Source organism: Podarcis raffonei, chromosome 9 (assembly GCF_027172205.1).
Source record: "Podarcis raffonei isolate rPodRaf1 chromosome 9, rPodRaf1.pri, whole genome shotgun sequence".
In the NCBI taxonomy this organism is placed as follows: Eukaryota; Metazoa; Chordata; class Lepidosauria; order Squamata; family Lacertidae; genus Podarcis; species Podarcis raffonei.
The window spans coordinates 45,245,653-45,262,383 of record NC_070610.1 but is presented as its reverse complement, the minus strand read 5'-3'; the positions used below and the strand labels follow the sequence as shown (position 1 = coordinate 45,262,383).

General features: G+C 40.0%; 1 protein-coding gene across 1 annotated transcript in view; it reads right to left on the bottom strand.

Annotated features, from left to right (window-relative positions):
• Positions 1 to 16,731, bottom strand: part of RNF150 (ring finger protein 150) — an 80,863-nt gene that overhangs the window by 23,437 nt on the left and 40,695 nt on the right. Inside the window, exon 2 of the mRNA XM_053403306.1 lies at positions 3,713 to 3,963. Within this exon, the coding sequence (XP_053259281.1) occupies positions 3,713 to 3,963 (251 nt within the window). The remainder of the gene's footprint in view (positions 1 to 3,712; positions 3,964 to 16,731) is intronic.

Here is a 16,731-nt window from a genome sequence, read left to right as displayed (position 1 = left end):
CATTTCTACATATCATACAGCCAAAGATATATTAACTGTTAATGTTTTATATTTTGATCCAGGCAGGAAGGGCTACTTTAATAGAAGAACTCATGGCACAGGAATAAAGGAAAATGGTTGCAGCAAAGACTAATGGCACAGATTGAAAGAAAGCTGTCAAGAGAAGACTCCCTATTAGCAGCTCTCAGTTTCGGAATGAAAGTTGGCAAGCAATAAATGTTGACAACAGGACTTGGAAATCGATACTCTCTGAACATTAGGCCAAGGAAATTTCATTTTTTTTATTCCAAAGCAAACAAGAGGAATAAGTCAGTGGTGGTTTTTTAAATCTGCATTGAGTTCATCAGATGCAGCTGATGGATTGCAGGAGGGCGAATAGGACAGTTTATTTATTACATTTAGATTCCACCTATACATGGTTCACCTGACATTACCCTCACAACAATCATATGAGCCAGGTTAGGCAAAAGAGATAGTGACTGGCCCAAGGTTCATGGTTGAGTGGAGATAAACTCTGGTCTCTCAGGTTTTGGTCCAGCACTCTGGCCACTACACGTCAAAAAACACACCAAAAATTCCACAGGAATCTTTATTCTCTTTAGTAGGAAAGATTCAGTTTGTGATGTGTACCAACTGCAACCTGCTCTTTAAAACATAGCTCTGCTAGAAAGTTGGAGGGAAATTTCCAACTTTTAATAAAGAAAACATTTATGACAAAAGCAGAGACATCACCTTGGCAACAAAGGTCATATAGTTAAAGCTATGGTTTTCCCAGTAGTAATGTATGGAAGTGAGAGCTGGACCATAAAGAAGGCTGATCGCCAAAGAATTGATGCTTTTGAATTATGGCGCTGGAGGAGACTCTTGAGAGTCCCATGGATTGCAAGAAGATCAAACCTATCCATTCTGAAGGAAATCAGCCCTGAGTGCTCACTGGAAGGACAGATCGTGAAGCTGAGGCTCCAATACTTTGGCCACCTCATGAGAAGAGAAGGCTCCCTGGAAAAGACCCTGATGTTGGGAAAGATGGAGGGCACAAGGAGAAGGGGACGACAGAGGACGAGATGGTTGGACAGCGTTTTCGAAGCTACCAACATGAGTTTGACCAAACTGCGGGAGGCAGTGGAAGACAGGAGTGCCTGGCGTGCTCTGGTCCATGGGGTCAGGAAGAGTCGGACACGACTAAATGACTAAACAACAACAAAATGGGTGGACATGTGCCATGAAAGTTGATATTGTTCAAGATGTGTGGGAGGTGTTGTATCTTTTTTATGCATGCACCAATGAAGAGCCTCTTGATGGGCAGAGTAAGTTGACCATTATAACAGCCATGGCATGTCAGCGAATGATGCTTACAGATGTATTGCCACCAATGCACTGACTGAGCATGATTTCAGTTGAACGAAATATAAAAATAAAAGTGCAAGCCTTGCTTTCCAGAATTTATTCCAAGCAATCTTTCGGCCAATAAACTTGCATATAATCTGTGGGCTATTTTACTCTCCATTCTGAGTATTCTTTAATAAGGTATGCAAAGCTTAATCTTACATTTGTCAGCAGTATTGCACATTTGCATTTTTAGCATGTCTGAAATATGTAGCTTTTCAGTCTCTTACTGAAGCCATTTGTGTAATATTTAATCCTCTTTAGCGGAAGCCATTTGTAGTTCCTCCAGTGAATTATGTGCTCACAATTTTTTTTTAGTCTCTTTCTTTGCATTTATATAATACAAAAGTACAAATACACTTAACTTAATTCCCATCTCCACCTTCCCCCAAAGTATTCTCTGTGTATATATTAGTATAAGGCAAGTAGTAATATAGCCCATATGTTTATTCTTAAATGATTATAATTGGATATTGTGATATTTTCTTAGCAGATTGTTCCTGGGTGCCATGAGTTGCTTGTGGCTTTGTCATTGTGCTATCTTTCCTAATGTACTGAACAAACATGTACCAAATTTCTTCAAAACCATCTCTGGCTTTCGTGTTTCTTCGAGCTTTAAGTTGCTTTGACAATTTTTCCATGACAGCAATGTTTCCAGCCATGTGTCCAATGTTAAAGTGGCATTTTTCTAATATATTTATATATTAGCGGAGGAGTACTGCCACTGGGATCACAGTGCATAGAGAGGTTTATTCCTTCCATCCCCAGATGTGATTTGGCTGAAAATCACCCTCTCACACAGGCATGAAGTTTAGCAGTTTAAAAGTTCCACTGGATGCTAATAGAGATTTTTTTCCCCTTCTGAATCTAATAGACATGAAGAAGAAGAGTTTGGATTTGATATCCCGCCTTTCACTCCCTTTAAGGAGTCTCAAAGCGGCTAACATTCTCCTTTCCCTTCCTCCCCCACAACAAGCACTCTGTGAGGTGAGTGGACATGCCCAGAATGTGGGGAGATCTTTGTCCAATGAGAGAGAAAGGACAAATCTCATCTCCTTGCATGTTATCGTTCTAATGACAACTGGATCCCTGTGGCTGTAACTAAAGAAGAAGTAACAGAAATGTAATGTATAGTTTGGCCCCAAGGTATCCGTTTTTGTCTCTGAAATAGCCTGATATATGTGAGCAGTGATGCATATGTGTAGACATACAAACTGCTGGTTCAAAATTTTGGCTGGGGTGTGGGTGCTACTTCAGTCAGTGGGGCTAAAAGAGAAAGGTAACTGCTGGATCTCTGTACCCTGGTGATGATAAGAGACAGGGGCTGGATGGCTGGTAGAAACCTGGAAATAGAAAACTAATGGAGCAGTTGTACAGTTACAATTTTCTTCACGAAAATACTTATTTTTCTTTCATACATTATGTTACTCATCTTCTATCTGCAGAAGTTTTTCCACTTTTAAAAGAAGTTACAGCTTTTTTTTTTTACTTCTGCTTTCTTTAACTTACTGCCATTTCCCACTTGGTACTAGATCTGACTACTCTCTGTCTGGGCCTTTCACTCCTTATCTGTTGCCTTTTGGCATTTCCAGTTCCAATTCCTCAACCTGAGACTAAGAAGGAAGTGTACACACAACAAAGCAGGAATGTAAGAACTCTGCTACCATCACAAGCCATATGGGAGTTAGGTGCCCCATTTTTAACCAGGAGTAAAATTCTCTCACTTTGCTTTAAGTAATGTGTTAATGGTTGTTTTCTCTGGAGTAAAAAATAAATAAAAATAGTGAGAACACATTCCTGGGCATAGAACTATCAGTTCTGACACCTCACTTATTCAGTGCAAGAACTGTCAAATGGCACATCATCTTGTTATTCTCTTAGCTGTTGTATTGTGTTATTATTATTTGTTAGATTTCTGACAACCCGTCATGATAAGTTCTCATGATGAATTACAGCAATATAAAAATATAACATTAAAAACAGTTCTCAGAGGCCAGGGGAAACAGGTGCCAGACACATCTCTGTGGGGAGGGAATTCCACAGTTCCTAGTGCAGGTGAAAAATATAACAAGCACTTCATTGTGTAAGAATCTATTAATTCACCTGTCTTTCTTCCCTGTTTTTTTGTTTGTGTACTAGCTGACTCTCTCATTGCCCCTTTCCTTCATATTAAACATTTCCTTCTTGGCAATAAAAAGACAGGTTAATTTAAAGTGCAATTCATTACTATGGGTTCAGAAAGGTTAAATAACAATGACATAAACCCTTTTAAGGAACTTGGGGCAGTGCGGGAGAGAAAAGTATGTCCATTTGCAAAGCTACTCACCTGGTTTCTGTCTCTAGCATTCGCATATCTGAACCTCTGAATGTAGTAGAAGACTAGCCATGCCAAGGAGATGATCATCAGCACAATGAAGGAGATGGAGACAAATACCACAGAGGTTCGGCTAACGTACTTCTGTAGGTTTCGAGTTCCAATTGTTATATGCATCATCACAGTAATATTTCGCTCCAGCAGACTCACTATCTCTTTCCCCTTTGGCTCAGGGATCATTATTGCTACAACATCTTCTGTACCTGCCAGATTGGAAAGAAAGAGAAACAACCATTAAAAAACAGCAAGAACCAAGGAAAGCAGCAATTTTTAAGAGGAGGGAAAGCAATAGCATCACAGCAAACAAAGAGGCGCAATGGCAATTGAACAAAAGCATCTGTAGCATACTCTTATGCGTTTATGTTGTTTTCCATTGAGGGAGGAAGCAAACTTGAACTCAAAGAGAACTTTAGGGAGGGAAGTTGAAACTCAAAGTTGCAATAGGGTCCTGCAACAGCTTGTGGGAAGCCTATTTCAACAGTAGGAAACAGGGATTGAGTAATGACTCATAAGTGCTACACACCTTTCCTATTTGACCACTTGTATTTAAAGCTATTATTTAAGATCAAAAAGTACAAGGGTGCTATGATCATACAGAATGTCTAACTGTAAATCATGCCTCATGTTGGCTATGTCTTCAGTGGGAACAATAGAGTCTCTGCTCTCTTTATTGCTTACATCGCTCCTTCTCTTTTTCTATTTCTAGATGACATTAATACAGAGTTTGCTATGAATTTTTAAGCAGCTGACAAGACGAATCACACTGAATCATGAATCAAAGGTGTCTAAATGCAATGAATGGGTAGGTTTTTCTGTTGTTCTTTCTCTAAACATCTCAAAATGCCATTTTTCTTTATTATTTAACAATGGGGGGGGGGAGGAAATGTGATGGTGTGGTTAACTGAAACCTACTCACTTGCTGAGGGACATTTACCCATCCCTGTATTTGAGCTAAAAGGACTAAAAGATGTTCCAGTGGCCTTTGATTAGCAGCAGCCTCTAATTTTGCATTGCACAGGCCTGTTAATGACTTTAGAGAGCATTAACAATAAGGAAATGTAATAAGGAGAATGGTACTAGTGCAACGACCACACTCTCTTCATCCACACATTCTTACTGTCTTTCAACTTGATTTTCCAGGGCTCCAAAATGCACAGGGAGCCTCCATGGATGCAAAAAGACTTCCCACTACAGACACTCACCCTCCATGAGTTGCAAGTCATTTGAAATAGTGGTGGAAAGGGGTGAAGCTAGCATGCTCATTCCTGCTGCCCTCCTTTATGTGCTTAAAGGTAAAGGGACCCCTGACCATTAGGTCCAGTTGTGACCGACTCTGGGGTTGCGGCACTCATCTCGCTTTATTGGCCAAGGGAGCTGGCGTACAGCTTCCAGGTCATGTGGCCAGCATGACTAAGCCACTTCTGGCGAACCAGAGCAGCGCACGGAAACGCCGTTTACCTTCCCACCGGAGCGGTACCTATTTATCTACTTGCACTTTGACATGCTTTTGAACTGCTAGGTTGGCAGGAGCAGGGACCGAGCAATGGGAGCTCACCCCATCGCGGGGATTCAAACCGCCGACCTTCTGATTGGCAAGTCCTAGGCTCTGTGGTTTAACCCACAGCGCCACCCGCGTCCCCTTTATGTGCTTACGTTTCCCTATTAGTCATGCCTCTATAGGGCTTGAAATGATAGGTAAATCAAACACAACCCAGCGACATCTCAGTAGTCTATCCTCCAGAAATCAAGATGCTTCCTATTCTATCTTTTGGTTCTATATTCAGAATCATTTTATTGCTTGCAGGTACAGACCCAATCATGTCCATCCAGCACTAGTAACTGTCTTTCCTGGAGAACTTTCAAGACATATAAAAAAGAATTTCCTTTACAGTGGTACCTCTGGATGCGAACGGGATCCGTTCCGGAGCCCCGTTCGCATCCTGAGTAGAACGTAACACGCGACTGCGCGGGTCGCATTTCGCAGCTTCCGCACATGATGTCATTTTGAGCGTCTGCACATGCAGCAAAACCTGGAAGTAATGCCTTCCGTTACTTCTGGGTCACCGCGGAGCGTAACCTGAAAACGCTCAACCTAAAGCATATTTAACCCGAGGTTTGACTGTATTTAAAAAAATCAGCACCATAACCTGTGTTCTGCATACCAGTTACCTCATAAACTGGAGAATTTCACTGGATCAGTAATTTGCACTACATTTACTTATGTATTACCGCAGAGGTGAAATTTTTTTGGACCACTCCATTAAACCAGCCCTGACCTAACTAGAGTTAGTTATAACTAATTCCTATGGAAGCCAACAAAAAGGTTTTAGGGACACGAAATTCAGGTCCCTTTAAAAAAAATAGGACCTCGTCATGACGATGGATGTTGCAGAATTCCAATGAAAATGGAAACAGAAGAACAAATTGCTGATGCTCACTTATTCATCCCATGTTTGGAATGGAATTCAACTTGTTGTTGTTTTCAGTCTAGAAACAATGCATAATGGATGGCTTCCCTCTCCCTCATTTATATTGTGTTTCCTTTGCACTGAAATGAATGGTGTAGGAAGAATGATCATTAATTATGTTAAATTCATAACTTACATAAATTAAGTAAACAATTACATAAATTCTGTTAAATAGCAGACAGTAGGATGATTAACATAGTATTTAGCAGGAACTGAGCTGCAGTGGAATGGAAACAGCACTGATTGTGACGAAGGCAGGTCAGAACTGAAATGGCTGCCTTCTTACTTCCCAAGTCATGACTAACTTTAGATGGATTGTATAGCACAACTCAACATGGTGTATAGGAACTCAGGCAAAAGGTTATGCTTCAATACCATATAATGCTGCAGTAGAGAAAACTGAAAACAACAACACTGAATTGAAAATTGTACTTGGGGGATTTTAGGAGCTTTATATCAGAAACCTGTTACATTAACAGTCAATTCTTGGACAAACTTTTGAATGAAATAAAAATGTTTGAGACAATGTAGAAAGAAATGTTTGATTTCTGAAGCTTACTATCTGACATAGTAAGACAGGCATAGTTCATCTGAAATATTAAGTGGTAGACTTCTCTAAATCATATTTGGATTCAGCAAAAACTGCCTTGCAGAATAAGCTTAAAAATGATAACTAGCCCACTCACATGTAACTATTGTCAGTCACTGATAACCAAAGCAATATAGAAATAGACCTTTCTTTCCCCCACATGTATTGATTGACGATATTCATATTCCTTCCAGTTTTTATATACATATTTGATCTTACCTTTCTACTGCATTGGGTCTCAAAGGCAACTGACAACTCAATTTAAAAACAAAAACAAAACCATCATCATCATCATCATCATCATCACTACAATAATAACAACACTGCCCCTCCCCCCGGACTCAGGAAAATGCTACAGAAAGCAAACCTGAAAACAGTATGACACAGAAGCCTAAACGCATAAAAACAGCAATAGCAGCAGCTGTTAAAATTAAATAAGCAAATAGATCTTGTAAACCACCAGAAGGTTGGGAGGACAGGATGGATTTAATGTGGCACTCAAAGAATAGCAGCGCCAGCACCAGGCAACAATTGTCTGGGAAAGAAGTTCTACAAATCTGATCATAACCATAAAAGAGACCCCCGGCAACCACCCACCTAATTCCAGGCAGTTCCTCAGCTGAAAACCTTCATTTCCAAAAACATCATTGTCTGATCATATAGACGTTCTATTTGCCATGGGACACAGGTTATTTAAAACCATGAATTAACCCTCCCAATAAAAAGGTAAAAAAAAAATATGTATAAAAGCTTCTTCTTGCCCTGCTGCATCAGTCCAAAGACTGATCCATCATCCAGCTTCCTGCAATGGCCAGCCATACACCCCTGGGGAGTCCATAAGCAAGGCCTCACTCAGTTAAGTAGCCAATTCCCCATCAGCTGGTATTCAGAGACACGCTGCATCTGATCCTGCTGGTAACATATAGTCATCACGATTAGTAGCAAATGATAGCTTTAAAGAGGGAATAAACTATGGAGGATAGGGATCTCCGCACTGGTAAAATGCAACACGTAACAGGTAGATATGCCCATGTACAATTATGGAGATGGGGGCATCGGTGTAGGCCAATCTTCCCCAACCTGGTACCCTCACAGACATTTCATATCTAATAATTGGCCATGCTGGCTGGGACTGGTGGCAATTCTAGCCTAGCCAGCAATCCCCGGTGTGAAAATCAGGGTTTAAAAATTACTCAAGTATTTCCAGTTTTCACTATCAAAAATATAAAAGATAAATAATGAAAAACAAATTAAATATCCTAATCAACATAAATACAATGTATGATGATGATGATGATTAAATGACTCTGTTTTGTCAACTATGAAATGTCAGAGTGGACATCTTCTCTTCTAGGTAGTTAAGTTTTCCCTTTAAAAAAATTGATGTCATTCTTCCATTATCCTTTTCTCCCTTTCCATTACTTTCCCAACTCACTTTGAATCCATATATAATCTGTGCAATGAGTGCAATACAGTGGTACCTCAGGTTAAGTACTTAATTCGTTCCGGAGGTCCGTTCTTAACCTGAAACTGTTCATAACCTGAAGCACAACTTTAGCCAATGGGGCCTCCTGCTGTCGCCACGCTGCCGGAGCACGATTTCTATTCTCATCCTGAAGCAAAGTTCTTAACCTGAAGCACTATTTCTGGGTTAGCGGAGTCTGTAACCTGAAATGTCTGTAACCTGAAGCATATGTAACCCGAGGTACCACTGTACTTCCATATGACTTTTAAATGGAGTTATGGTGCTTCCACATGACATAGTCAACATCAAAATGCCAACCCACAGCCAGCTTCCAAAAAGTCTCCCTATTTACCCTTCCCATGAAAAAATTACAAAAACCTGTTGTTGACTACCCATTCGCGATATCATAATAACCCATTTCCAATATTAGGTCCCTATCTGGAAGAACACCTCCCCCCTTATTGAAAATACTAATTCAGACTATAACCCCATCCTTCGGCCACAAACTGCACAATGCTGCAGACACATTAACAATTTAACAGGATAATTAAAGCCAAAGGGGTTCCTCCCCCCCCCCACCTTTTTTTACACTGGTCGTTTAATGTCTGGCTACAATATGAAGCAATTAAAATGGGAACCTTCCACTCAGATATTAACAGAATACTACAGAGCTCCACTGAACCTGTTTGAATGCTAATTAGGACTCCTTTCAAAATGCAGACCAGACACAGACAAGATGCAGCTGACTGTGATCTTTCCAACGTAGCACAGAACTAAGCCAGTGTGTTTATCATTGTGCAGGGAGGCCAAGAATTTTCTTCTCGTTTTGCTGTAATCAATGTCAGTTGTGCAGAGGCCCCGAAGAACTCAGAACTGGCTGGCTTTCCTTAATTGTATGCAGACACTGCGGCAAACCAAAACGTATGGTGAAAATGTCCAGCGAAAGAGTTTATATTTTGTGCCTGACTCCCCAGCCCCTGCTATTAAAGAATTTCAACCCATCAATCAGCAGGAGAGCTTAACAATATGATCCTTAGGATCCTGTTATTTATTTTGGTTAGATTAAAAATGTCATAAAACATCTAGGCATTAACAGTGCTATCAGACATCATTAAAAGCTTTTCCATATGCTGCTTCTTTGGCCTTTAGGAACACTTTACTCCTCAAAATTCTGGCAGATTACCCTGAGTATTTCTCTGGAGACTGCCTGTATTGTGTTTCTCTTTCTTTTTCTAAATCCACGCCTGGCTTTAATGAAACAATCTTATTGAATTCTACTTAAGGCTTAAACTTTGAGACTCTGCTTTGATTTTGCAAATCCCTGTAGAATTTTACCTCAGTCCTTCAGAGCTTTTTCATCAAAGTCTATGAACAGACTTTTCACTGCTCTAGCCACAACACACCAGCCTGGCCTCGGGTACATGAAGATTTCCCCCAGCTTGCAGTAGCCCATCATGAAATGCCTTGGGGAGGTTCCTACACCCTTTAGGAACATATTTGGGGGGGGGTGAGCAGGGGATTATTGCCTGGAAGGGGAGTTGAACTGCATGCTGATTGTAACTACTAAAATTAGGGGGAGGGGCAAAGTTACAAACTGCAGAAAAATGGAGAAATAAATCCACCTATTGTTCCAGGAAAGTATAATAAGATACAGGAAATATTAACTACAGATAAGATCTCATATCAGTTAAAAGCTACAGCTAACCCCAAAACTAATTATACTTAAAAAAAACAACGGTACTTGTTCCTAAGTGTTATCCACTCTGCTAATAGGAAATAAAAAAGAATACTCAGATTCTCCTCAGTAGTACTTTGGTGATTACAAGATAACGGTTGCTGGTTTTTTTATACCTACATCCAAGAAAGCCTTTAGTATGCCTTTTACAGTTCCTGATCATTCTCATTTCTTCCCTTCACACTTCTTTGTCAATATATTCTGTTCTCACTTGTGTCCTTAAGGAAAAGGAAATGTGTTATTTTAAAATGTAACAAAATATTCTAAAGTATGCAGTACCAAAGGATATGGATAGGGTGAAAATGAATGATTTGTTCATTTTTTAAAAAAATAAATAAAATTTGACTCATTGTTGCTGCATATTTCTAAAGCAATATTCAATTATTTTGAGTACACTCTGAATTGGTTCATTGATATCTCTGTAGAATAGCCTAAGGAAAGCAGAGACTTGCTGCATCAAAGCAGCATAAGCAATTAAACAGCCTCAGCCTAAATTCACAAGTTAAAACAAATGTCTGCTAGCCAGTGTGAAAGGAAGTGAATGTTATTATCCACAGTATCACGCAGTGTCTGTCAATTATATGCTAGCCAGATGATATACGATTAGTGCAAAAAATGGCTACTGTTCTGCATTTGATCTTTGGCAGAAATTACTGTATATTGCATGAATATACAAAGAGAAAGCTTTGTATATTTTCCCAGCACAATTATGGCAATGGGTTTATTTATTTGAAAATTTATAACCCAATCTTTTCACATGATATAACAAGGCAGTTTACATCATATAAAATGCAATATAAAAGATATTGCTATGCCTATAGAGGCTGAAAGCAGGCAGATGACTGTGCCTTCTTGAGAGAAGAGATATGCTTTGGCCTAAAGGAAGAGAAAAAACAGCAAGAAATCTCGAACAGCAAAATGCTTGATTCTCAGTTCCAAATCGCATGTCTCTAAGCAACATCCCACGGATATGCTTCTTTTTGTTGATAACCATGCTCTGTTGAGGGGAATGATATGAACAACAGATTTGCATCAAGAGTTTGGGACAATAGGCAGTTATGTGTGCATGCTGGCGGAACTTGTGGAGGGAATGTGTGCATGATTTCAAGGGATTTCCAAGCAGTGCCACTGTGGTGGAAGACATTGTGCAGATGGCCAGGCAAATGGGTGCTGATGGCTTTGCTGGCCTCATCCAGGAAGAGGTGGAAGAGCTAATTGAGGGCCAACAGGTGTTGACTGTTGAAGAGCTGGAGGAACTGGTCTGATCAAGTTCAGAGTGCAAGGAGGAAGATGAGGAGGTAAGCATGAGCCAGCAAGCTGGAACCTGCAGAAAATTTCTTAGCTCTTCCAAAATCATAAAGCACGCAAAAGATATGATTGTGGAGTTTGACCCCTTCATGGAACACAGCCTCAAGATCACCGGTGAGCTTACAGACACTCTTGAGACCATACAAGGAAATGCTTGACAAGCTCAAGAGACAACAGTGGCAGCTGCCAATCACCATGATCCCCACAAAGGATCAATAACAACAGTAGTATCAGACGTGCCCTAGCAACCCAGCTCTGGATCTGAACCACAGCCAAGGACATCTTCTGGCTGCCAGTCAAGCCCCCTTGTTCTCATATCATCTGAAGCATCATCCAGTGATAGAGAAGAGGAAGAAGAACACAAGTCATATTCGTCCCTCACTGGTAGGTGCAACAATTTTAAATGATTTCCTTGGGGTTGTTCCGGCTTTGTGTGATGTTGCTTATACATGCAATGGGCAGGAATGTAACCCCTACATAAGATGCAAGTTACCTGTATACCACATGCGGGGAACTGCTTAAAATCAAAGTGTTTCACAGCACAATAAGGACAAGTAAAAGTATTAGCACAAGATGGATCAGCTGCAGCCTTTTTGCTGCCCAAAGAGAAAATAAAATCTGAGTTGTTGTCCCCAATTAGCCTCCTTTTCCATTGTTGCCTTATACCTTACAGTCTGCTTTCTCCTCCTGCAGATGTAAGAGGTGCAGTAGTGCCAGACACAGGCACCAGAAAGTGCACAGACTTTCCGCAGCAATCACTCTACACCATAATCTGTACACAGATTAGCAGGATTATCTGATGTCATTTTGTAGGGGTCCCCAATGCCCCTTTTTCTGACTGCTGCTGCAAGAGACTAGTGCTAGTGAGGTTAAGGGTTTGGAAGGTGACACTTTTTGGAACATGTCAGTCCAAAAACTCGACTCTGCTACAACTGCACTCCAAATTTAAGTCATATTTAAAATACTTTCCCAGAAAATAATCTCCAAAGAGTTTTATAACCATAAGACAATAAAAGCAGCATCAAAATAATACAAAAACAATTGCATTGGCAAGCAATAACTGAAATTGCAATTCAAAAAGCAATTCCAGCTTATACCAGAAGGTTTATACAAAAGTCAGGAATAACAAATGTGTTTTCTTCCCAAATGTCTAAAAGCATTTATATGGAATGTGGGTACACGCGCTATACATATTATTCTGGATTCAGGCTGTTTAGGTCTTTAAAGGTCAAAAGCAGCACCATAGTAGAATCTACCTAAGATTTGTGTCACGTGCTTCTGCTTCCACAGACCAACACCTGAAAATAGCCATACTGTGGCATTTGAGAATGACAGAAGTATCAAGACTTTCATGAAGTCTTGAGTAGAGTATGTTATACTAGTCCAGTATAAGTATAACAATTATTTGGACTAACTGTATGTAAACAGCTTTCCCATGTTTTCCTGCACATCTCAGAAAAAATATATATTTTGTTTACAGATTTGTGGTGGGAACAAATATAAAATCAACTATTTTGAATAAATCAAAGCCAGGGCAAGTATGCACTATGATACCAGTTCCAGAATAAGAGCATGAATTGTAGAATGTGAAGTTGTATAAATATGTAGTATTTATTCTATGTAATATTTATTCAACTGAAAACAACAACTTTTCTGCACCGATTTTCATTGTTTGAAATATGGCAACCCTAAAACCACAGAAAACCTCAAAGAAAGGAGATCTGGATGGGCACGTTTTGGATGCGAGGGTGACACTACATTTTTAATTGATTGGAAGGCAAGAAAAACAAGCGGCTGATGCAACTACGGGAGCACTCTTTGCATGTACTGTCGATACCCACTAACTACGAAAATCAAATATAAATATTAGAAGGTTACCAAAAAAATACTTATCTGGCAGAGTAAGGATGCCAAGTTAGAGGGCTGCATTATATCTACAAGACAGTCTTATCATCAATGAATGCCAACTTAAAATGCTGCTTCTCCCTGGGGGAGAATGAGCACACAAATCAAGAGCACATTTGTTCACAATAAGACAGTGAGGCTCTAGAAGTGAGATTATTTTTGATGATCTTTAAGAAGAAGTGGAGTACGTACAGGCACACAGTTTGGAGGTGGGGTGGGGGAATGCAAGTTTTGTCCAGAGTCTCACAGGGAGATCTCATACAATTATCTCCAAGTCATCTGCACCAAGCCAAGCTTTACTGCTACTATATTCCCAGCTGCCCAAATGCCAGCATAACATCATCAACAAAACATATCCATGTACACCACTGCAATCCATTTCCTGGGCTAGAATTTCATTACAGACATGCTGCCTTATGCAAGTGTTTCTCTCAGTAGACTTGATGTGATGTGGTCAGAAAGGCTCATTAAGCTGATCGTTAGCTACTATGGTGTTCTGGAAACTGTCACAGTTATGGGCTAAAGTCAGCTTGCCCAAAGGAGCTCTGACTGCAAGGCATAGTATTTATGGCCTGATTTTGACCCATCAATGAAACAGAAAAAGCAGTTTGGTGTTCTGGAACTAAGAGGCTTCTGGGCTGGGAGTCTTGATGAGCCAGGAGTGTTGCTGTGTTGTTTTGGGGAGAGCACTGCTGCAGGCTGTGGGCATTGTGTCTCTTTAAATAAACAGATATTGTATAAACACCAAGAGGCTCCAGTGGCTTCTCCAAACAAGGCTGATCCTAGAAGATCTCCCTGAAATTTCAACACTCAGGGCAAGAGGGGAAAGTGAATCAGGGAGCAGAGGTTAAAACAAGGGCAAGGTGATCACTTGCACAATGCTCAAAAGGAAGAAACACATTAACATCAAAAAAAGAAACTTCGCAAGTAGCAGCCAAGGCTTGTTTTACAGTGGATGGGGGTGGGGAATCTTCCTGGCCAAGTGCAAGCGGGCCAGATCTTTATTTCCTCCACCCCCATGGCCAACTGTGGCAGGTGGGTGGGACAACCCACATGTCAATCATATGACCTGCCAAAGTTGGCTCTCAGGATAAACCCTTTGGGATTTATTTTGGTAGTATCCATAACAAGAAAATACTCGTAGAGAAATAAATCACCTTTCTTTCATGTACATGTAAAGCAAACACTATATATTTTTAAGTGAGAAAGGAAGGTTTTAGTATTTTTTAAGCAGCATGGCCTGGTCCTGTTTTTAGGACACGGCTTGCCAAATAGCCCATCAAAACACTGTAAGAAATTATAGTAGATTTATTAGATATCTGGGCTGTCTAGATAAGGGCATCCTGCTCTGTTCACAATGTACAGAGAACATTACATAACAAGGGACAAAAGACAGGATGGAGGATGAATCATACTGTGTTCCGAACCCTTTGTAATAGACCATAAAAATATCATTACTGTACAGTAGATAGAAAAAGATGAATAGGTGCAGATATGTTATGTGTTAGTAGTGGGCATTTCAGAATCGTTAAATATCAGCTTCTGATACTAATGGCTGTGTTCAGTCACTGAGGCCACAGTCTTATGCAGACTTACCTGGGAGGATGTCTCCTTAAACTGAACAGGATTTACTTCCACATCAATATGGACGGGATTGAGACAGGCAACTGTTGCATGTTTCATAATTAATGTGAATGGCACACTCTTCTAGCTAACACGTTGATGCACCCAACATTGTCATAAACCAGTAAACGGGAGAAGCCTGTTGTGCTTCTTGCAAAACCAACATTATCTTTATGTTACTAATAGTAAGAAATAACCTTCAAAGACATCACGCTTCCTAGAGCAGGGGTCAGCAAACTTTTTCAGCAGGGGGCCAGTCCACTGTCCCTCAGACCTTGGGCGGGGGGCAGACAATTTTTGGAAAAGAAACAAAAGAATGAATTCCTATATGCCCCACAAATAACCTAGAGATGCATTTTAAATAAAAGCACACATTCTACTCATGTAAAAACACAATGATTCCTGGACCGTCCACAGACTGGATTTAGAGGGCGATTGGGCCAGATCCAGCCCCAGGGCCTTAGTTTGCCTACCAACGTCCTAGAGCTCTGAGGGGAGAAAAGCATCCAATTCCCTAAGGGCCAAAAGGGACTCTACTCTAAAATCTCACAAGGGGCTGCACTGCACAGGGTTGTATTTAAATGGCAACTTTGTAGTTAATATGTTTCTTATTAGAAATGGCATATACTTTGATAAGTGTGGGTGTGTTCAATAATTCTAAGCCCATCTTAATGGCAAATAAAGGCCAATTACAGTTAAATCTACAGAATAGATGCAGTGTTCCAAACGTATGAAATGAGGAACCACTTACAGGCATTTTGGTGTGCAATATTCTTATAATGAAAGCTAATTATTTTACATTTCAATATGAACAGATCTCCTTAGCTAACTAGAAGTTGTATTACGCTCAGGAATGAATATATTCCTTACTGTAGCACTAAGACACTGGATTTGTTGAATAAACCATGAAAATGTTAATCTATCAATCATCACAATACCTGTGTTATTAAACAAGCTTGTCCGCTGGTAGCGGTATAATTGCTGCCTCTCTCAGTTACAAGTGAATCTGAACAACCAATCTAATTATCCTATCTAGCCATCCCATAATTCGCATGAAAGCCTTTAATGAATGATGAAAGATTACAAAATGGATCAGCCATATGACAGGGTTACATTTGAAAAGAAAACAGATTTAAATGAAAATTCGAAGCTTGATACAGCCACCTGTTGTTCTAAGAAAGAGCACTGTGTGTCCCGTTTGCTCTGAAGCAGCCATTTTAGAATTACCAACCAATAATTCCACATTTGGTAACATTGATTATTGTTGATTTAGAACATTCTCAAATATCACTAAAAATATCATGCACTTCATAAACATACTTATTCTGAGACACCAATTCTGTATATTTATATTTTCTGGCATCACATTGTTGTTGTTTTTTAAATGAAGCTTATCTTCTCTATCACACAGGTTACAAATGTGGCTAGCTCACAGTTTTTAATATATATACCTTTTAAAAAATATTCCTTGAAGATACAGACACTGAAACTATACAAGTGCCAGAATATATTTCAGGATATATATGCTGCTTAGATAGTCATTTGAAATCAGAGTCTGAAGGATAAAGATGCTTCACAATGATGGACAAGCAACAGAAAGTTCATGTTTTGGCTGCAGTGGAGGAATTGCACCTCAAATTGAAAATCTTAGAACAGGGATGTGAAGCCTGTGGCCCTCCACCTGCCTGCTGTCGGACTCCAACTCCAATCATCCCTGATAACAAGCCAAGCTGACTGGGTCTGTTGGGAGTCCAACAACATCTGGGTGACCACAAGTTTCCCATCCTCATCCTTGACAAAGGGAGTGAAGAGACGTTGTTGTTGTTGTTGTTAATATAATGCTTGATTCAAACCAACCAACCAACCAACCAACCAACC